At 33.8% G+C, this 22,297-nt stretch overlaps 1 protein-coding gene across 2 annotated transcripts; it reads right to left on the bottom strand.

Moving 5' to 3' along the window:
• Positions 1 to 955: 955 nt before the first annotated feature.
• Positions 956 to 13,527, bottom strand: LOC132059129 (8-hydroxygeraniol oxidoreductase-like). Of its 2 annotated transcripts, none has more exons than XM_059451635.1 (8): positions 13,398 to 13,527; positions 9,175 to 9,272; positions 8,622 to 8,764; positions 8,470 to 8,507; positions 7,282 to 7,693; positions 6,447 to 6,683; positions 2,015 to 2,173; positions 956 to 1,384 (listed from the first exon to the last, which is right to left on the bottom strand). In XM_059451635.1, the coding sequence occupies exons 2-8, from the start codon at positions 9,209 to 9,211 to the stop codon at positions 1,274 to 1,276; spliced, it is 1,137 nt and encodes a 378-aa protein (XP_059307618.1). In that variant the 5' UTR covers positions 9,212 to 9,272; positions 13,398 to 13,527; the 3' UTR covers positions 956 to 1,273. The 2 variants fall into 2 exon arrangements, with proteins under 2 accessions (XP_059307618.1, XP_059307619.1); XM_059451636.1 differs by having other exon boundaries at positions 9,175 to 9,235; positions 13,398 to 13,470.
• Positions 13,528 to 22,297: the final 8,770 nt, after the last annotated feature.

Genomic DNA, 22,297 nt, shown 5'->3' with positions numbered 1-22,297 from the left:
CGTTCGACCCTTTGGGTATTGTGTTTTTCTTGGAAACTCCTTGCTGTCTTGGAAGTCAAGCGACCGTTTCCAAATCATCGACCGAAGCAGAATATCGCGCTATGTCGACTACCTGCAGTGAGGTTGTTTGGTTGCGCCGTTTGTTGGCTGATTTTGGCATCCACTCTTCCTCTCCCACACCTATGTACTGTGACAATGAAAGTGCTGTCAAGATTGCCACCAATCCTGTTTTTCATGAACGAACCAAGCATATCGATATTGACTGTCACTTCGTTCGGGAAAAATTTGATGACGGTCTTATTTCTCTTCCTTACGTTGCCTTTAGAGATCAACTGGCGGACTTTTTCACCAAGTCTCAAACGAAGAAACGACATGAATTCTTTATTAGCAAACTGTTGGTTGACCACCATCAGTTTGAGGGGGGTGTTAATCACCATCAATTACAATATATTCCTTCCATGTATTGCTCTAATTTTGGTTGATTCATTAGGAGGTAAATTGCATATAATTACCCTAGAATCTATTACATATAATTAGCCTAGAATCTTTCTTTAATTGTATTTATCATGTATAGGTTTCTTTGTAACTTTATAAGGAGATGATCTCCTTTATTTTCAATACACAGAAAATCAAGGTTTTTCCCTTGTTCATAAGATCTATGTTGGTTTTGAGGCATTTATTCCTTCCAATCTAAAATTGATAATTATTTTGAAGTGATGTGGGCATATTGATTTCTGTATATACCTATTATTTGTTGGAAAAATATATTCACACACATTTATAACGTTTTTTCGTTCTTTTTGGGATGATACCCCTTTCTCGAGGGTATATCCGCCAATATCGTGCTGCTTAATGCATGATGTATCAAAATAGCTATTTGTCTGTAAAGATGAAAAATCAAAGTTTTATAGTACAACAAAGTTTTTTATGATCCAAATTGAAATAAAATATGAAATAGGGTTGCATCAAATCCCACCTTAGTATAAAAGTGGCGAGCTTAACTTGTTATCGTTTTAAAACGCGTCTTTTCTTTTACTGTCGAATTCATAGTGAGATCAAACTTACACCACATATAACTCAACATTATTTCCACTGCCTAGAGAAAACCGAACACATAGAAAAGAGGAAATGATCTCTTATGGCCACTTATAAATTGAATTGAAGAAATTGAATGTTGTTGTTGTCTTTGGGCATGTTGTTGTTGTTGTATAAATTGAACTGAAGAAAATAGCCTTTTCAAATCTCTTGTAACATATACTCATAATTGGTTTTCTTAGAACTTGATAAGAACCTTGACGCAATGTGGGTCTTTCAATAACTCAAATGATTGGTTGATTTCAGTAAACGAAATTTGGTGAGTTATAAGCTCGTCTAATTGAATCTCCTGCAAAAGAAATTTAAAAAAAAAAAAAAAAAGATGATTGTCTGCAGAATGAAAATTTGCTAATGCCAAAGAGAAGAAGAAAAAAATTCTAATTACAAAATTAATCTATACCGTCTGAAGATATTGAAGAACTTTTCAAGAGGTTACACTTTGTAAGCGAACAAAACTGATTTTCGTAATTTCTTATTTAGAAAGAATTTAACTTTGAATTTTAAGCCACAAATTTCTATAGCTTGATTTAGATCACAAATTTCAAAAATGTTCTTTTCTTTCTTAACCTCGTACCTCATCTAACACCGCCACATGAATCGGCATGTTACAAACTTATGGAATTAATGGCAACTCAATAAATAAATTTTCTCATAATTTTCACCTTATCTATAAATCACTCATAGTATGGATAAATTCGCTGCTAATTTTTTTTTATTTTTTTTTTATTGTTTTTGTTAATTGAATTCGCTGCTAATATGGGAATGGAAAAAAGAGCAAATCCATGAAAAAGTTTGTCTGAAGTAAACAAATTAATTATAGACAATACCGTGTAATATTTTGGCCTTAAATGAATATAAAACTAGGAAATATTTTTTCTAAAAACACTTTAATGTAACAAAGAAATGCAGAAAATTGCACCTTATTTGCGCATCTATGAAGTATAGCAGGAAGATCTGAGTGAACTCTTATTCCACCATAGATTGAACCTTTCATTGTTCGACCACATAATAAGGGAATCAAGTTGAATTCCCTACTTATCCCATTTCCTGCACCAATTATAACAATTGTCCCCATTCCCTAATTGAGAGAAGAAGAATGTTAGTAACTTTTCTGCATGTTTAATTTGTGTGTCTTATCAACAAAATATAGTTCCCAAAAAGAATGTACGAATTCACAATATGAGGCTACACATTCCCGGTATAACTTCGGATATTGACTTATCAATCTTCTTGAAATAGAATTTGCATGTTTCAGAAACTATGTAAAATGTACTACGTATCATAATTCTTAAAGAAATTTGAGAATTTGTCATTCTTTTGGGACGTAAGAACAACAACATATCCAGTGTAACCCTCCAAGTGGGGTCTGGGGAGGGTAGTGTACTAAGCTTACCCCTACCTCGTCGAGATGAAGAGGCTTGGGTCGTAAGAAGTATATACATATATACAACATACTAGTTGCCAGAGGCCCGTGCTAAGCCCCAACCCAAACTCAAAATATAAAAATAATGATAAGTTTTATCAAAGAAGTATAATTTGTGGCACTTTTTTTAGCACATAATTAATTTAATGCAATTGCAAGTTAATCATATTTTGTTTATAAATTTTCACAATTATTATAGTTTGTTCGTCATATAATTGGATAGTTCTTTTAATAAACATATTTATATGGGTAGGAAAATTAGCAAGCGCAAGTCATTTGATATTCTATAAACTATAACATGATAAAGTATGATTATTACAACTCGGCAAAAAATCATAAATTGAAAATCTATTTGTGTTTTTATGAATTTGTGAGCATGCTATTTTTATTTATGGATAGAAATAGATTTCTTTTTATATTTATTACTTCTTCACTTATTATTATATGTGTCAAGACTTTATGCTAGTCAAATGTGTTTTTTAAACCTTAGTTTTAGATGAAATACATTAAATAACCTAAATTCATAAAATGAACTTCAAGAATCAATTTAGTTCTTCATATATGTTGTATGCTTAAAAAGATTTATTTTTAGTTAATCAAATACGAGATTTTAAAGATAATATAATCTTGATTGATAACTCTATCTTCATTTTCAACATTAAATAATGTCATCCAATAATTTTTACTTTTTGTATTTGTAAGCACATATGATATCACTAAAAAAGTAAAATATGATATGTTTAATAGAGAGAAACATATTGAGAGGAAAATATGACCCAGGTTATGTTTAAATGTAAAATAAGAAATGTTTTAGTTTAAAAGGAAAAAATTGGCTATAACAAATCACTCATACCTAGAAATTAAGAAGTCTTCCCGCTAAATTATCCTTCATTAAGGGCCTGTTTGGAAAGCCACCCAAGTAAATTGGAATTGGGTGTAATTGGGTGTAATTACACAGTTTACCCTGTTTGTTTAACTAAGTAATTACACAGTTAGGTGGGAATTGAGTGTAATTGAGAGGGAGGTTGAGAATTGGGCGTAATTGCCCTGTAATTACAGGATTACTTTTTAGTTTTTTTTTTTTTTTTTTTTTTTTTTAATTTGTTTTTATTTTTAATTTGTTTTTTTATTTTTACTTTTTAATTATTTTTCTTTTTATATTTTCTTTCATTTCCTTTCTTCTCACTCCCAACCTTTACTTCTTGTGGTTCCATGTAATTGCTCGTATTTTTTTTTTAATTCATTTAGTATAACCGTTTTATTATTCTAATTTTTTAAACTACACCTCTTAATATTAGAAAGAATAAGTCATTAACAAACTTGACATATAATGAGTGACGTTATTAAAGTAGAATTTCATTGTGAATGAGGTTATAGACTTATATTTTCCCTTTCTTTTGAATTATTTACTTAAGTTACATTGGAACTTACTTATGTAATGTTGAAATTTGACATAAGAGTATTATGTTAAAAAAATTCTTTTGAATTTTAAATTTAGGTTATATTTTCGATTTTAAATTATTTGCTTTGGTACTATTGACTTGTAGTTTCACATTGCTTATTGTTTATTTTTCACTTACAGTTGATGAATTTTTTTTTTTTGTCAAACATCTGAATAATATTATGACATTATATTTACAAATATTATTTTTTGTCAAACATCCAATCCATGACATTCTCACAGAAAAAGTCTTCTTTTAAGTTTATAATTAATTAAAATTAAAATATTATTAATTTGAAATATATATATCAATTATTTATTTACAATATTAGTTACAAATATATGATTATTAAGTAATGTATTTTCAAGAAGAAATGTGTTATTAAATAACTAGTTTAATATCATTTATAAAGGCACATATTTTTTAAATATTAATTTTAAATTTTTTATAATTGAGTTTTACTTTTACATGAAACTAACTGTGTAATTACACTTGTGCAACCAAACATCACGTTTGTAATTACGCTGTAATTACATTATGACAAACAAGCATGTCATTGTAATTATAGTATTGTGTAATTACTAGGCTGTGTAATTACTACCCTTGTAATTACACCAATTCCAATTACTAGGTGGCTTTCCAAACTGACCCTAAATAGGGAAAAGGGCCAAATATACCCCCTACTTTATTTTAATAGCTTACTTTATCCTCCGCTAGTGATTGTCAACAAATATACCCCTGCTGTCTACAAAGTTTACACCGCACCCCTAATTGGATGAAAAACCCCAAATCAAAGCTAAAACACCCAAATCACTTACAATAACCCATTCACTTAATTGACCTGCCCCACCTAGCTATTATACACAATCCCCAGCTCAACTCTCTCTAATCCCTTAAATGAATAACCCAAACTCCGATCAACCTCCGACAACAAATTGCTCAGATATTAAAGTTATATTCATCAGATAATAAAGTTAGATTCTTTACGTAGAAAATATGGAACCAAGAAAAACCCAATTCAATGAATGAAAAGAGTTGAGTTGCCGGAGGTTGATCGGAGTTTGGGTTATTCATTTAAAAGTTAGATTCTTTACTTAGAAAATGAAAATATGAAACCAAGAAAAACCCAATTCAATGAATGAAAAGAGTTGAGTTGCCGGAGATTGATCGGAGTTTGGGTTATTCATTTAAGGGATTAGAGAGAGTTGAGCTGGGAGTTGTGTATAATAGCTGGGTCGGGGCGGATCAATTAAGTGAATGAGTTATTTTAAGTGATTTGGGTGTTTTAGCTTGATTTGGGATTTTTCATCCAATTAGGGGTACGGATGTAAACGTTGTAGACGACAGGGATATATTTGTTCACAATCACTAACAGAGGATAAAATTAGCTACTAACACAAAGTACAGGGGTATATTGAGCCCTTTTCCCAATTAAATAATATCAATTTTATATGATTTCTTGATAGTACATAAAAATTAACTTATCTAAATGAGGATAAGTTTTAACTATATATAAGGTGTATATAAATAAGAAAATGACAATTTTAATTTTTTATTTTCCTTCGTTTAGAATTGCTATACTTTTACATGAAATTTGCACTTAAGTAACTTATCAAACCTAAATCGAGCCAAATTAATTAGTTTATATACTTTATATCTTGGATTAAGAAAATTGTATAAAATGAAGCTTTAGAAAATTATGATAACTTCATCAAATTATTAGCATTTAAAAACATTGAATAGACTAAAATTGAGCAAAGATATGACATGTGTGTTGAACAACAAATAGTAGCCTAAAAAAATGCATTTTGAGTTATTTCTTAAAATAGTTTAGGTCATAGAGATAGATTTAGTCTTTCACTGTGCGTGCAAATATATAGGAGTATATCAGTACATATATACAACACATAAACAATTTTATTTATATGTAATCCTATCTCTTGCTCTATTTTTTAAAGGAGAGGTACACAAAAAGTTATTGCTTATTGTCAATTTGGCAAGTATTTAATAAAAGGCTAGAGCAATATGTTGGACCCTTAACTTTTGGAAAAAAATTCTTGATTAGTTGTCAATTTTTGGTCCACCTTTGTTATTTTTTGGGATATAAATGCCATCAAACTTTGCATTATTTACCAAAATACATACATGTAACTACGTAAATAAAGGCGAAAAGAAGGGCAAAAATTAAAGTTTTGAGATTTGCGAGGACTACAAAACTCATGGATCCTCACTTATATATAGTTATAATATAATATAATATGATATAAATCATTTAATGGAAACCAACGATTTTGTAGTTCATTTAAGAAAATTCTCGTACATTATGCTTGAGCAATTATGCATTTCATATGTCAACAACAACAACAACAACAACATACCCAGTTGGATCCAGAAATTCAGTTAGAATTCAGAATCTTTCCAGAAATTTAGAGCTTCCAAATGCCAAGTAGAAGGATAAAATAACAGAAGTAATTAGAAAAACTTACTAATTTTGAGGCTTCAATGGCTTCATTAAGCATGGATGGAATCCCAGTACATTCAAAAACATAATCAACACCTAAGCCACCAGTAACATCTTTTATCATGTCTGAAATTGATGTCTTGCAATCTTTAGGGTTAATGAAGTCCGTCATTCCAAAGGCTTCTCCTTTTCCTCGTCTCAATTCGTTTATATCAACACCAATTATTTTGACTGCCCCTTGACTTCGAGCTCCATCTACCACCTGCATTTTTATGGAAATTTCTTAACTTCTATAGTACATCATGAATTTATTTACTCCTTTATCCCATAACAATATGATGCTCGCCCACACGCCCAAATCTGCCAACTTGGGCTTGAACAGTATAATATAAGGTAAATCAAGAATTGGAATGAGTCCAATTCTGATACCATGTTAACAAATGAATCATAGGCCTAATTAAACCTCAAAAACTAACTCATGAGATGAGAATTGCCCGCAACCCATAAAAGGAGAAAACATTTCATATCCCACCGATGTGAGACAACTCAACAACTCAACAACATACCCAACAACACGACCCTTATTAATATTTGAAAAGTTCCTTATATTAATATTTGAAAAGTTAACTTCATTGAGAAATTACTAGTGGAATAGAGTCAAAATTAAGAAAAAAGAAAATTATCATAAATCGAACTGAAGGATAGTAGTTAACTATGTTGCTTAGACTCTCCAAAAATGATGCTGCACCCGTATCGGATCCTCCAAACATGCGCTACTTTTGGAGGATCTGATAAGCACCCATTAGCATTTTGAAGAGTCCGAGCAACATAGGTAGTTAAACGAGTCAAAATGTACTTACTCCAAGTCCAACAGCACCAAGACCTAGTACAGCAACAGTTGAGCCCTTTTCAACATGAACTTCTCTCCATGCTGCTCCATAACCTGTTGTAAATCCACAACAAAGCAAGCTGGCATGTGGAAGCGGAATCTTCTGGGGATCAACCTTGACGGCGTAGTTGGCATTAATAACTGTATATTCTGACCAAGTAGAGCAACTAAGACTATGGTATATCAATTGTTGTCCTCCATTAATGGACATTCTTGATGTCCCATCAAGCATTAGACCAGAAAAGTCCAGTGGATATTTGTGACATAGATTGGTCCTTCCTGACTTGCAGTTTGGGCATTCTTTGCATTCTCCTAGGTAAAGTGGCATCACTATATCTCCTTCTTTTACGTTTGTCACATTTTCTCCCACACTTTCTATCATGCTGCAAATTGAATATTCAAATTAGTCGAGTTTGACTAAATAAATCCTTTATATCCACAACAAACCCAGTGTAGTCCCACAAGTGGGGTCTGGGGAGGGTAGAATGTACGTAGACCTTACCTCTACCTTTGCGAGGTAGAGATGTTGTTTTTGATAGACCCTCAGAAATATCCATGCGATTCTATTCAAATCAATTTCCAATAATGCATGTGAAGAGAAATCTATTTTCTAAATTATGTTTCGCATAGGAGGATGAGGAATCTGAATTATTGATTGTGTATTGAGAAATTAAAAATATATTATATGCTGGCTGCAATAGAATAAAACATCCAAAAGGAAAATGGTAAGCAAATAGAACCGCGTGGGTGAGAAGAGAAAGACTAGCAAGCAAACTTTTGGAGACTAAAATATAGTATGTCACCTTTTACAAGTACCGGTAGCAAATACACAGATATCCAATATTCCTACAAAGTTTTGGAGATCTAATTTGGTGAAGTATCATACATCCACATGTATTAATTTTTTTTTCACTAGATGATAAAGTAAACGTTTGCATAATTTCCTTCACAAATTTATCACTGAACTGTTTTACACCATATATAGTGACTAGTGAATCTTGATTTTATTGCAGTCCAATGATATATCAAACTCTCAACTACTACTTAAAAGCTTAAGTTTTTCTAGTTTTTCACTACATGATGAAGCAGCAATGCAACTCCTCATGCAACAATTTAGTATATATACATCGAAAGAAACAAAGAAAGAAGAGATGATTACCCAACTCCTTCATGTCCAAGAACTCGAGGAAATAAAGGCTGGTCGAAGAAGAAAAACAAACAAAACCATCCAAATTAGCTTGAAGAAAGTGGTTTATACGAAATTAAGAGCAGATCATATTGTTATGGTGGAATGGAAATAGACTAACATACAATGGAAAAGCCTTTGGAACAGAGAATGTCAGTGTGGCACAAACTTGCAAAGAGCATCTTAATCCGAACTTCATTTGATTTTGGTGGATCCACTCTTATCTCTTCCATCTTTAACCTCTCCCCTTCCTTCCATACTACTGCAGCTGCACTTACATATTCACATGCATTATATTCCTTTTTAACTGATCGATATGTAATGTTAAAATAAGAGTTAATGGTCAAAAACATACCTGAACTATCAATTTTTCGCGAGTTTCACACCTCAATTATTAGTTGTTCCCATTTACTGCCTGAACTATCACCATCTATGTTTTAAAACACACCTAGTTGTGCAGATGGTGATAGTCTAATAGGAAAAGGGAACAACTGATAGTTGACCTAGTCACCTTCGAGATGTGTTTTAATACATAAATTGTGATAGTTCAGATAGGAAAAAGAAACAACTGATAGTTGGGGTGTGAAACTCGCGAAGAAATGATAGTTCGGGTGTTTTTATGACTATTATCTCTACAATTAAAGGAAAACCTCTCTATGATTACAATGTAATACACACCTTTGCATGTGATGACCTTTGGGTTGCTTAAATCCATGGTAAATTTCTCCCTTTAAGTTTACTGGACTCACAAAACGATGGAAGTAGCTTAAGTTTGACTGAGTACAGAAGAAAGAAGGAGAGACTTTTAGCACATACCAAAAGTACTGTTAGAATTTGGGGTCTAAATGTGTCATGATGTTTATGACTATAAAAGCAAGGGTAAAATGAGAAATTTGAACTTTAAAACATTTTTTATTATATAAAGGTAATATATTCTCTTTTGAACAGATTGAAATGGAAAGATTGTCATACAAACAAAAAATATGGAGCATTCTATTACATCGGTCTCGAAGGGACGGTCACAAAGTAAATGGAAGGAACCTTACTTCATGAAAAGGTCACCGTATCTTATTTGCTATGAAAAAGTTAGTACCTTGTTGTAGGTCAAATTCAGGGCATAAAATGTAAATTTTTTCTTGGATTGGTATAAAATGTAAACTTTTCCAAATTAACATGCTATCCGATTTACCAAGTTTTAACTCACACCATCTGTAACACGGAACAATGATATAGGTTTTTCACTAAAAGAAGAATTAGTTTTCAAAAAAATCTTATGATGAGTCGCGTATATATATTTTTAAGGCCAAAGTCATAGATGGATCTCTGAACTTGTCCTGATTTTTTATTTAGACCCCCCAACTGAAACGTTGACCATCTGGACCCTTGAACATAAGATAAACTGTGCCATTTGAACACCTCGTACCGGTGGGCACACGCGTACAAGACACTACTTTAAACGAGCGTGAGAGATCAAATTTTTTTTTTTTTTAAAATTTTTAATCATTAAAAATTAATTTGACCAAAAACACTACTTTAAAATCTATTTAAATAATTAAAAAAAATTGAAAAACCCAACCCATCCTCTCCGATAGCTCACTTCGTCAGCATTCGCAGACTTCAAAATCTATTTAAACAAATCTCCGACTAAAAACGCACCATTTTTTTAATTATTTAAATAGATTTTGAAGCACGCAAATAATGGGGCGTGGTGGCGGCGATAGTGATGGCGGCGGTGAAGTGGGCTATCGGAAAGGATGGGTTGGGTTTTTCAGATTTTTTTTAAATTATTTAAATAGATAATTAATTTTTCTTAAAATTAATTTTTTTTTGTGACATGGCTTATTTTTCCATGTATCACAGTAGTGTCTTACGACGCGTGTCCTGGCACGAGGTGTTCAAATGACACAGTTTATCTTATGTTCGAGGGCCCAGATTGTCAACGTTTCAGTTGGGGGATCTAAATGAAAATTCAGGACAAGTTCAGGGGTCCATCTATGACTTTGGCCTATTTTTAACTCCTACTCTGTCAAATAATAGCATAGACCAACAAAGATTGGTTTATCTATTCTACAAACATTTCTTCTTTTAATTACTATTTGAGAAAATCATAAAGAGTTGAGAGTGAATTAACTAATTAAATAAGAAAATAGAAATAAAATATTCAAGAAGAATAATTCCGCTATTTAATTAAAAGCAGAAACTAGAATAATTTCCTACACTGAATAACGGAAGAAATTGTAGAAGACAAGCTCAAGAATGGAAACAAAACAATTACAGCTTCTCTCTACAAACTCCCCTTGAATTGCTCTATTTGTAGATATAGTGCAACGGCTTAAGGTGGTGAGTACTCCAGATATTTTTGGAAAACTTTTATCTTTCCAATTTAGGCAAGTTGAGATGCCATGAATTTCTTCCAAATTGGCAACTGCAGGTGCCCACAATCAAGATTGTGTTCGCACTTCTTTTTCTTCTTTTAACCAGTACAATTTGACGGAAAGGATCCTTATCGGCAGGGGCGGATCTAGAGGAGGAACACCCTCGATAAAAAATTACATTATATATATATATTACATTATATATATAATTATATATATATATATATATATATATATATATATATATATATATATATATATATATATATATATATGTATTGAATACCCTCAACACAAGATTAGAGGTTGGCTTAGTAGTTTAGGGAATTCAAAATTCATCTTAAAGTTCCAACTTCAAATCTCAAGCACTACATTTTTATTTTTCGAACCCTCTAAATAAAAAATTTGGATCCGCCACTACTTATTGGGTGTACTATTTTGGTCCTTGATACATTCCTCTAAACAGAAACAATCCCTAACGTATGCCATAAATTGGATGATAGTCCTTCAAATTCTCTGTTAAACTTAAATCATTAGTTAAAAGCTAATTTTGCAGCAGTTAAGTTGCTGTATACGAATAACTGTGGGGACAGACGGCAGTCAATGATGATCAAAATAGTACTCTCTCCATCCCAATTTGTTTGATGTTCGGATTTAGATAGTCAAACATTTTAAGTAAGCGTTTGGACATGCGGTTTGAAATCATGATTTGAAATTATGAGATGAAATCAGTGTTTGGACATGCATTTCATTTCATGGTTTCAAATCATGGTTTGAAACTCAAATCATCTAAAAACGCATGATTTGGGGTTTCAAACCATAGTTTTAAAAATTTTAAATATAAAACTTGACCCATAAATTTATATTTTATAAAAAAAAAAATCATAAGTTGGTAAATATTTTTAACAATTACTCTCATCAATCATTTACCAACCTCATTAACTTCCACCAACCTTTATTTATGTCTACCATGTGGGAGAATTATATTAAAGAATAGTTACATTACTATTCATGTTAAATTTTCATTTTTATTGAACTAAAATTTGATCAACTCATGTTGTATTTTTTAGAAAGGCCTTCAAGTAGCGTATTATTTTGTTATAATTAACTACTCGCTCATTTGGTAAGATTATATAAGAATTGAAAATGTTTTGATAGTTTTCACAACCTATGTGGGGTTTTTATGTTTATAAGAGAAAATACAACTTAAGATATCCAAATTACATGTCCAAACATGATTTCAAATCATGATTTGAAACCGTGATTCAAACCATATCCAAACGGCTCCTAAATTTGACTACCAACTTAAAACATAAAATCTTCAAGGTTTTTGAAATAAAATTTATATATTTAGAAACTATTTAAAAAGCTAGGACAAAATGATAGAATTTCGAATTCAACTCTCACAGAAGAAAAGAAAGAAAAGGGATTCGAAGTGAAAGAGGAAAATATGTCTGATTTTAGTAATGGAGAAAAGGAAAAGAGGCTATCAAAGGAAAATGTTTCCAACACTTTGGTCAACTGGGCTAATAATAATTGGGCTTATTTTGGTCATCAGAACAAAGGAGCATCTTGTGAACAAATTCAGCCCAACACAGCAGTGGACAAATCTGGACCATCAAAAGTTGACAAAAAGAGTATAGCCACAGGATTGAAAATGTCTACAGCTGTACAAAATAGGAAGCATTTGTAAAGAAATAAAGTTGTTATAGAAGGAACCAACAGAAATGAGGCAAATATGTAGAGGATATTTTATTCTCTGCATTTATTTTTTAGTAGATATACTTGTATATATACATGCTTCTTCTTCAATGAAAATACACAGAAATTTTCCAATTGTCCTGTCTTACAAAAGTAGCGGTCAAAGACGGACGGAGTACTATTATGTTCACCAGTTGAACACAGGGGCGGAGCCAAGTAGATGAACCCCTTCAATGGAAAATTATCTTGTTTATACATAATTAAAATTATTTTTTATGTATATATAGTAGGTGTTGAACCCGTTTGGCTTCTTCATGTGTTTATTTATTCGTATTTTGAATCCCTTAATGAAAATTCTGATTTCGTCACTGAACTTGAACTGACAACAAATCCTCCAAATTCTATATATATATATATATATACACACACACACTTGAAAGCAAGAATCAAAAATTCATCGATTTCTCCCACAGCCATCAATCAAAATAGAGATAAGGGTCAAAAATATAACTCAAGTATCACATTTTTTTGAATTTTTATCACCAATTAGTTAGCATGCAAAACACACTAACTATCAAGTAGACTTTTCCTATCTCAACTATCAAGTAGAGGTGTAAATAACGGATATCAATGTTTTATATCAGTGGTGATAGTTTGGATGAAAAACCCACACCCCTGATAGTAGTTAAGGTAGGGTGTATTTACAGACCCTTAACACCCAAAAATAAAAAATAAAAAATAAAACCCAAGAAACTGATGACAAATAACCACCTAAAGTGGAGATGGAATTAACAAAACTCAAAACAGTTTGGACAAAGATATTACCTGATCGGACGAACTTTAGCTCAAGTAGCGGGAGTGAAAAGGAAAACGAGAAAATGTTTCAGTGGAAATTAATAAAGGAGGACCCTTGCAAAATGAATAGAATGTTATGATCCTCTCATTTATTTTTTAATTAATATTTTGGTATAGAGATAATGTTTAAAAACACATATGAATATGATTTTTTTTAGTTTCCTACCTAAATTATCAGATATTAACTATTTATCAAATACATTTTGACTAGTATATTATGGGTGCTCGTGTACACTCTTTTTTTTTTTTTTTGTTTAAAAGTGGTGTCAGATGACACTCTGTGCGGATAATTAAAGGAACTAATTGTAAAATTAAAAAAAATTAAGACATGATGGTTAAAAACACACCTTAAGTATCAATTTTTTGTGAGTTTCCAGCACCATCACATATTCATTCAGTTGTGTTTTAATAAATAATTAGTGATAGTTTAGATAGAAAATAAAAACACTTAAAAATTCAATTGTATTTTAATAAATAGTTGATGATAGTTTAAATAGAAAATGTAAACCTAATAATTCAAGTAGAAAGTCATCAAAAAGTATCATTAGATGTGTTTTTGGCCGTTCTCTATTTGTTATATTTTTTCCAAGTTAACAGGAGAGAGAATATTTGAGTGATCGGACTAGTAATCAAGGATTAAAATAAAAATATAAAAACAAAAGCATCTAAACAATCTTATACATTTTGATAAGTGACGTAACTTGATTCTTACGTTCAATAGCTCCAAGAATACCGGTCTGTATCTACTCCCTCTATCTTACTTTCCTTTCTAGTGCAATTAAAAAATAATGCCGCTTTCCTTTTCCTTTGCAATTTTTATTTTAACTTTCCATCTAATATGTTTAACAACACATTAAAAAGTATTTTGGTATGTTTTAGTGTATATTTTTAGTTTAAGTCCACAAGGTTCAAAAGAGTTTTTTAGTCTCTTAAATTTCGTACTTAGGAGCCGTTTGAATATGATTTAAAATCATGATATGAAATATCTGATTTAAAATCATGATAATTTGAAGTTAAAGTTTTGTTTAGACATGTAATTTGAATTTTTTAAGTTGTATTTTTTCTTATAGACATAAAATCCTCACATGTTGTGAAAACCATAAAAAAAATTCAAATTCTTATACAATCTTACCAAATGAACAAATCATAATTAATAAAAAATTAATACGCTATTAGAAAGTCTGTCTAAAACATAGAAAATCAAGTGATCGAACTTTACTGCCATAAAAAGGAAAATTAAACATGAGTTATATAAGTAAATGCAGTTGGTAAGAGTAAATTTGTTATAAATATATTACCAACTTGCATCATTTAATATAAATGGTTGGTAAACATGGTTGGTAAATATATTTATCAACTTATGAATTTTTTTTTCACAAAATATAAATTTATGGGTCAAGTTTTCCGTTTAATATTTGAAATCTCAAATCATATTTTGTCGGAGATTTTGGGATTTGAAATCATGATATGAAATTACAGTTAAAATTTTATTAAATTGCGTAAATAAATATTGATTTAAAATCAAAATATGAAATTATGATTTTATATAATATGGCCACACACTTATTTAGTTAAAATCAGATAAAGTTGAAACGGATGAAGTATTTGAGACGGGTTATAGACTTGTACGGGATGGGAAAAATGTCAATCTTTGGTATGCTAGCTGGTTGGCTGTAGTGAAGAACCTTATCAGAAACTACTTCATTGGGCCCCTTCCCAAGAATGAGATCAATACCAATATTTATGGCGTTGGTTGGGCTAAATAAATTTTTAAAAAAAAGGTGTTGGGTGGCAGTAGGTGCTATTTCACTGGCACTGCCAAACAGCTTGACCAGGCCAACCAACATCATAAATTCGTTTATAACCACTGAAAATTATTCTAAGGACGCTGCAACTTTGAAACTTATCAACATTGTATGTATGTAACCATTGAAAATTATTCTAAGGACATTGCAACTTTGAAACTCATCAACATGACACCTTCTATACAAAATCTGTCCATGATGCCATTGTCAAGGAACATGGGACAATGAACATGGAGCCACCACTACTGCGTTCAATTGGATTTATTTATTTTTCATTTTTTAAAAAAAAAAAAATTATTACCTAGGGGTAGGGGAAGGGGGAAATTGGAAGGGGATTACAACGTAGGATTCGAACCATTAATAACAAGTTGAAAGTTCAGGTAGTCAACCAACTGAGCTACTAGATTCCTTCCGTTCAATTGGATTTGGAAAGCTAAAATTCCTTAAAAAAAAAAAAAGTATCCTCTGGCTCTTCCAACATAAAAGAATCCCAACAAGTAACTATCTCAAAAATATTTGGCTGGACATTAGTGATCGATGCAATACCTTTGGATAGAATGGGGAGAACATTACCACATACTTGCTTCCTGCAGTACTGCAAAAATCTTATAGAGAGATTGTATAGGGCAAAATCAGTCGACACCAAGTGGACGTATCAAAAAAGGACACATGGCGATGGTGACATGTCATATTCAAGTCAGCAAGCAAGGGACTCCGTGAAAGCATAACGAGGATCATGCGAAGTAAATTGGTAACCGCTTCTTGAGACAGAAACTATAAAGGGTCCAGAGACATATGCCAACTCACCGGCCAAATGTCATTCAATGCAGCCATTACAAGAAGACTTTGCACCTCCCATGGGATTTTAATAGGCATTATTGTCATATTTATTGTCCACCATTACTACGACATTAATATTGTAACATTATTGGGGGCAAGATTCATGGAACTTGTACCCGATAGCTCTAGTATAAATGTTATATCCCGTATTTTGTACATTAGGATAATCCGAGCCAACCATGATAAGTTAAAAACAAGACTATTCCGGGATGCGAGGTAGGGACTTTTAACCTCCTATTTTGTTTTAAGAGACAAGTTGCTTATAATTTTATTGGCATGGAATATTAAGAAAAATTTAGGGTTAAAAGTGAATTATGGAAACTTGACATTTCATGAACAAAAGGCCATATGGCCGTGTGGCATGTGTGGGGCCATGGGCCACATGTGTTAATTATATATGTAGGGGAAAGATGGCAAATGAATTATATTCATCTTCCACCCCTTAGAAAATTCAAGAAACTTGGAGAAAAAGAGAGAGACCATTCGGCCATAGCCATGGCCGAATATGGTGCTATGAAAAATTGATGAGAAATAAATTTCTTCTACCTTTTCTACCAATTGGAAGGTCCTTATTAACATGGGGTAGTTGTTGGAGCAAGCAAACTCTTCTTTCTTGCAAAAACACAACTCTAGCCAGGAGGAGTTAAGTGAAGAAGGTAAGGATTAATCTCTTTTTCATGTGTTATGGATGCTTGTGCATGATGTGAAGTATGTGGAAATGAATGAAATTCATGAAATTGTGGTGTGGAAGTTGTAGCCGTGTATATGTTGTTTTGGTGTAGGCATGATGAACAAATTTTATTTAGTGTTTTGGTTGATGTTGTTGTGGATTTTATGATGAAAAATGAAGATTTAATGAATTAAGTTGAAGTTAAAATCGTGTGCGGGCTGTTTTGGAAGCTAATGTGAATCAAATATAGTTTCTTGTATTTATGAAGATAATGTTGTTAACGTGTGGATTATTGGAATAGTTGATGAATTTGGAAGATGGAAATGTGTTGTTGTTGTTCCTATTGAAATGGGAGGTTTCGGGTGAAGTAGTGCATTGTTTGGGTTGTTTCGAATATTGTACGGATTGTTTGAAATGTCCTTGAATCTTGTTTGAATGATCTCGGATTAGTACTTGAACTTGTGAGCGTTGATGTTAGCTTGAAAGTATGTAGTTAAATTGAATGTAATTGAATGTCGTCGAATTATGTAGAAAGGAGTTATTAATGTTAGAATGCGTTTGAAATTGATTATTGATATTGTTAATATGGTTGTTGGTATTGTTGTTGAAGATTTGGCCGAGTTGAATTCTCGGGGATGTTGAGTTTATGGAAATCGCCCAAATTGTGCTAGCTTGGAAATTGGATTCCTAAGTGCTCATGACTAATGTTTGGCGTCTAACGACGTTATTGTAGATCTTGAGAAGCCGAGACTTAAGTTTGGATTAGCTTAGGAAAGCGGACGAGGTATATAAGCTTACTCTTTTCCTTCTTTGGCATGTCTTAGACGGAAGTAAGCTATGACATGATTTGTGCCTTGGGGTAACTCCATTCTTAAGTTTCGAGCATGTTTATGATTCTTAATTGCTTCTTGATGTTGACATTCCTCATATGGTCGGACTATGGTCCTTAAGTCTTATGTATGATTGAATTTCAAATGTTGCAAAAAAAGAATTTTTGTTCTTAACAGATTCTATGTCTAATAATGTCCGTAACTTTCATAGACGGAACCGGATTGCTTTGATATGTTCGCAAAACGATTCTATAAAGCATAATGCCCGTAACTTTTCATAGGCGGAGCTCGGATTGGTTCGATATATGTTTACGATCCCTAAGACGTTATATGACATATTTTGTAATGATATCTCAAGAGCCAAGTATGACTATTGTTTGGATACTCGAGCGTGATTTGCCTACTTATCTACCGAGTCCGACATGATGATTTATGTGCATATGGTTGCTCACTACTACGCTCGTGCGAACCGTTGTACTTTTTCCACCGCGTCCCGAGCCGGGTCATGTATTCACGCAACTCCACCGCATTATTCACCGCGTCCCTCACTGAGGGCCGGGCATGTTATATGATATGATGATGGCGCCACCACGGGACGGGCCAAGTATGATATACATGATGGAGACAGGATCTCCTTACCGAGTCCCTCATTAGAGGCGGACACCTATTCACCGAGTCCCTCACTAGAGGGCCGGGTACGTGTATGTATATATATATATATGATGGCATGATGATATGATGACATGATGATATGATGATTTTATTTACCGCGTCCCTCACTAGAGGGCCGGGGCACGTTATATGTTCATGTATATGATGATTTTACTCACTGAGTCCCTCACTAGAGGGCCGGGACACGTTATGCATGCATATGTCTATGATGATTACTTACTTATGTCACTCAGTCCCATAATGAGCTGGATATGATTTCGATACACATGATTCATGTTTCAAAGGCAAGCCTGGTGGTTTACGTCGACTGTACTACTTTTACGTACTCCGTACTTCGCATGATCGTTCTTCGTATTTCATGCTTTACATGCTCGTACGTATTAAACCGACCCCCCTTTCGGGGCGCGTTTCATGCCACGCATGTATACGGATGAGTAGAAGATGTTCCGCCCGGAGTGGCGAGCTCCATTCCTTCCGAGTGCTGCCGAGTCGAGTAATTATGTTGTGGTATCTCGGTTTATGTTGCCAGAGACTTTGCGACGCAGTCATGTATATAATATGTCGCTTTTTGTAGCGGCTGCAAGTCGATGTATCATTATGCATTATATTACGTATTTCATATGATTACAGATTTTATTCGGTCGAGAAAGATAATAAGCATGTTGTTTTGGAAAACTTTCATTATGCATTCGTGTCATGATTTAAGGGCCCAGTACGATTATGAGTATCACGAGAGTCAGCGGGTTCGCTCGGCCCTAAATAAGGGTCGGGTGCCCATCATGCCCTATGGAAAGTTAGGGTGTGACAATAAATAGCGGTACTCATTCTATTATAAGACATCTGTAACATTATACAACAATACAGAGTATTCATATTATTCTTAGCATTCGCTCTTTCTTTCTTAATTCATTGAGGTTATAGTGATTCACCGCCCGGAGATAATAGCTCAAAGCTTCTCCAAGGCCCAGGCTACATAACTAGCTTTGCTTTACTTTCACTTGTCTTGTTAATTATTATTTGTTATTTCATAATTTTGGTTACATTGATCCACATGTCCTTGACCACAAACACAAATTCAACTGTACCGATTTTCCGTGTAAACAGTTTGACGCCCACCGTGGGGCCAGGACAATTATGGTATCATTGTGACCTACTTTCTTATACTAATTCTCTTAAGTTCTTTCTGTTAGAACATATATTTCAAATATGACAAACACTGCTGATGACCAAACTCATCTCACTACCGGAAACAACAATGGAGCAACTGCCCTCGAAAACGGTCTAAACCAACGGGTTACAGAGGAAACAATGCCTACTAATGAAACCCCCGAAGAAGCAATGCAGATCATGAGGGAGCAGCAACGGTCAATGATGGAGGAGATGAAATTCATGAGGCAAACTAACTCAGCACTTTCTGGCAATCCAAACACCGGAGTCAGAAGACCCGATGGGACTCCTCCGACACCAACTGTCCAAAACAATATACTCAGTGGAGACCGAATGGAGGGTACAACTATTGGGAGTGAAGACGCATTCTAGAGCCAGTCCGTCCCAGATGATCCCTTCCAAGCACAAGTCTTATAATTTGTAAAAGACATCACTGATAAGATGAACAAAAACGCTAAGGAAGCAGAAAAGTATGTGAAGGTTCAAGCCCGTATGGATCAAATCTCGGGGGCTCTATCAGTCCTTGAGGGTCCGAATGCAAAAAAGTACGCTCAGTTTGCTTACAAACCGGAAGCTGCCCCGAAGTTGATCCCGAAGAGATTTAAGATGCCGGACATCCCCAAATATGACGGGACAACAGATCCGCAAGAGCACATCACGGCCTATACCATGGCTATCAAAGGAAATGACCGAAAATCGAATGAGATTGAATCGGTCTTGATCAAGAAATTTGGTGAGACATTAGCTAAAGGGGCTTTAAGTTGGTATTCTCTTTTGCCTGAACACTCTATTGATTCATTTGCTATGCTCGCAGATATATTTATTAAAGCACATGCTGGATCCCAAAAGGTGCAAATGCGAAAGTCAGACATCTTTCGTATAATGCTAGGGGTGACCGTGTTGCTCCGTGACTTTGTCACCCGGTTCCAGAAAGAAACGATGTTTCTGCTCGTGGTTCCGGATGAATGGGCAGCTGAGGCTTTCACTATGGATCTCAACCCTCTGAGTTTGGATACTTCACGAAAACTCAAGGAAAATTTGCTAGAGCTCCAGGCAACAACGTGGGAAGATATTCATAATCGATATACGTCGAACATTCGCGTAGAAGATGATCAAGTAAATATATCGATATCTTTTACGGTCAGAAATAAAGATCAACTGAACTTGATCGGAGGCATTCCAGACACCGGTTTGAACCATACCCGTTAGGACCACGGAATGGCAGGAGGCAGGAGTATTTTAGGAGCAAGTCGCTAGAAAATAACTTAGATGAAGAACAGTAATGTCTACGAACACTGGGGACTGTCGCAATAAATACCAGAAGCATTTGAAGATGGCTCCAGGACAGTGAAAAAAAAGATTGTGCCCAAAGGGATCATGTCCGTTAAAGATACCGAAGATAGCCCGAACTGGCTCCGGAATAAAGACTGGGGACTGCCAGATCAGCCCCGGAAAAAATAGAAGGAACCAGAATCAGGAACCGGCTAGACCCAATAGATGTCATCACAACCATAGTTCTCTTGCAGTGTATTTTTGTTCATTTCCTATAAACTATTGTATACGCAAAGTTATAAACACTTATGTACGTTCAAGGAATGGAATGAAGCAAAACTTGCACCTTCTAAACATTCTCATATATATCCGAATGAAACGAAATCATTCTTAAATTTGCTCATGCTTAAAAGTAAATAAGGATTACGAATCCGAACAATTGTGCCCAAATGAACAGGAGACACCCTCTTCGTAAGCACTGAAGTATAAGGGCCCTCTCTTATAAAGCCGTCCAGTTAAATGGCTAAAAGGCTAGATGAAAATTCTTGGTCATTAATTTCCCTAGCTTCCAAGGCTGCGAGGTTTTAATGTTTTGGGTGTAACTAAAAACCCAAGAATCAAGATTCGAAGTTTAAAAGTTTTGGGTGCAACAAAAAATCTGAAAGTCAAAATTCAAAGATTAAAAGTTCCGGGTGAACACTAAAAACCCGAGATCACACTTTCTGTGGTGGTGGTACTTTTTCAGCACCAACTGGCCATTGATGGTAGAAGAACCAGTGGCCGATTTATCATATGAATCCCTAAGTACTGCACTCTTTTTCCCTTTGCCTGATTTTTGTCCCAATTGGGTTTTTTCGGCAATGTTTTTAATGAGGTAGTTACGAGGGTGATTACATGAATTTCCAGCAAGAAGGAGAAAATCTTCCACTTCCCTGTCACATCTCAGCGAGTAACCAGAAAGTGGGGGGACTATCTGTACAGGGCAAAATCCGTTGACAACAAGTGAACATATTAAAAGATGACACGTGGCGATGGTGACATGTCAAATTCAAGTCAGCAAGCGAGAGACTCCGGGAAAGCATAATGACGGTCCGAAAAAGTAATTTGGGAACCGCTACTGGAAACAGAAACTATAAAGGGTCCGAAGAAGTATGCCAATTCACCGGTCAAACATCATTCAATGCAACCGTTACAAGAAGACTTTGCACCTATCATGGATTTTAATAGGCATTATTGTTATCTTTATTTCCACCATTACTACAACATTAATTTATAACATTAGTGGGGGCAAGATTCATTGAACTTGTACCCCATAACTTTAGTATAAATAGAGGTACTCACATTGTGGGATTCATTGGGTATGTTGTTGTTGTTATTCTATTATAAGGCATCTGAAACATTATACAACAATACAAAGTATTCATATTATTCTTAGCATTCACTCTTTCTTGCTTAATTTGTTGAGGTTATAGTGATTCACCGCCTGGAGACTCTAGCTCAAAGCTTCTCCAAGGCCCAGGCTCCATAAGTAGCTATTCTTTACTCTCACTTGTCTTGTTAATTATTATTTGCTAATTCATAATTTTGAGTACATTGATCCACGTGTCCCTGACC

This window comes from Lycium ferocissimum, chromosome 6 (assembly GCF_029784015.1).
Source record: "Lycium ferocissimum isolate CSIRO_LF1 chromosome 6, AGI_CSIRO_Lferr_CH_V1, whole genome shotgun sequence".
In the NCBI taxonomy this organism is placed as follows: Eukaryota; Viridiplantae; Streptophyta; class Magnoliopsida; order Solanales; family Solanaceae; genus Lycium; species Lycium ferocissimum.
Note: the sequence above shows the minus strand (reverse complement) of the source record. Positions and strands in the feature narration are given on the sequence as shown.

Bases quoted from the DNA above. Each gene is read 5' to 3' on its own strand.
- LOC132059129 (XM_059451635.1), bottom strand. From the start codon at position 9,211: ATGGATTTAAGCAACCCAAAGGTCATCACATGCAAAG. The intron at 6,684-7,281 runs GTAAGTACATTT...ATAAAAATGCAG, and splicing joins TTGGTGCTGTTGGACTTGGA to GTGGTAGATGGAGCTCGAAG. The intron at 2,174-6,446 runs GTAAGTTTTTCT...TCTCTCAATTAG, and splicing joins CCATTGAAGCCTCAAAATTA to GGAATGGGGACAATTGTTAT.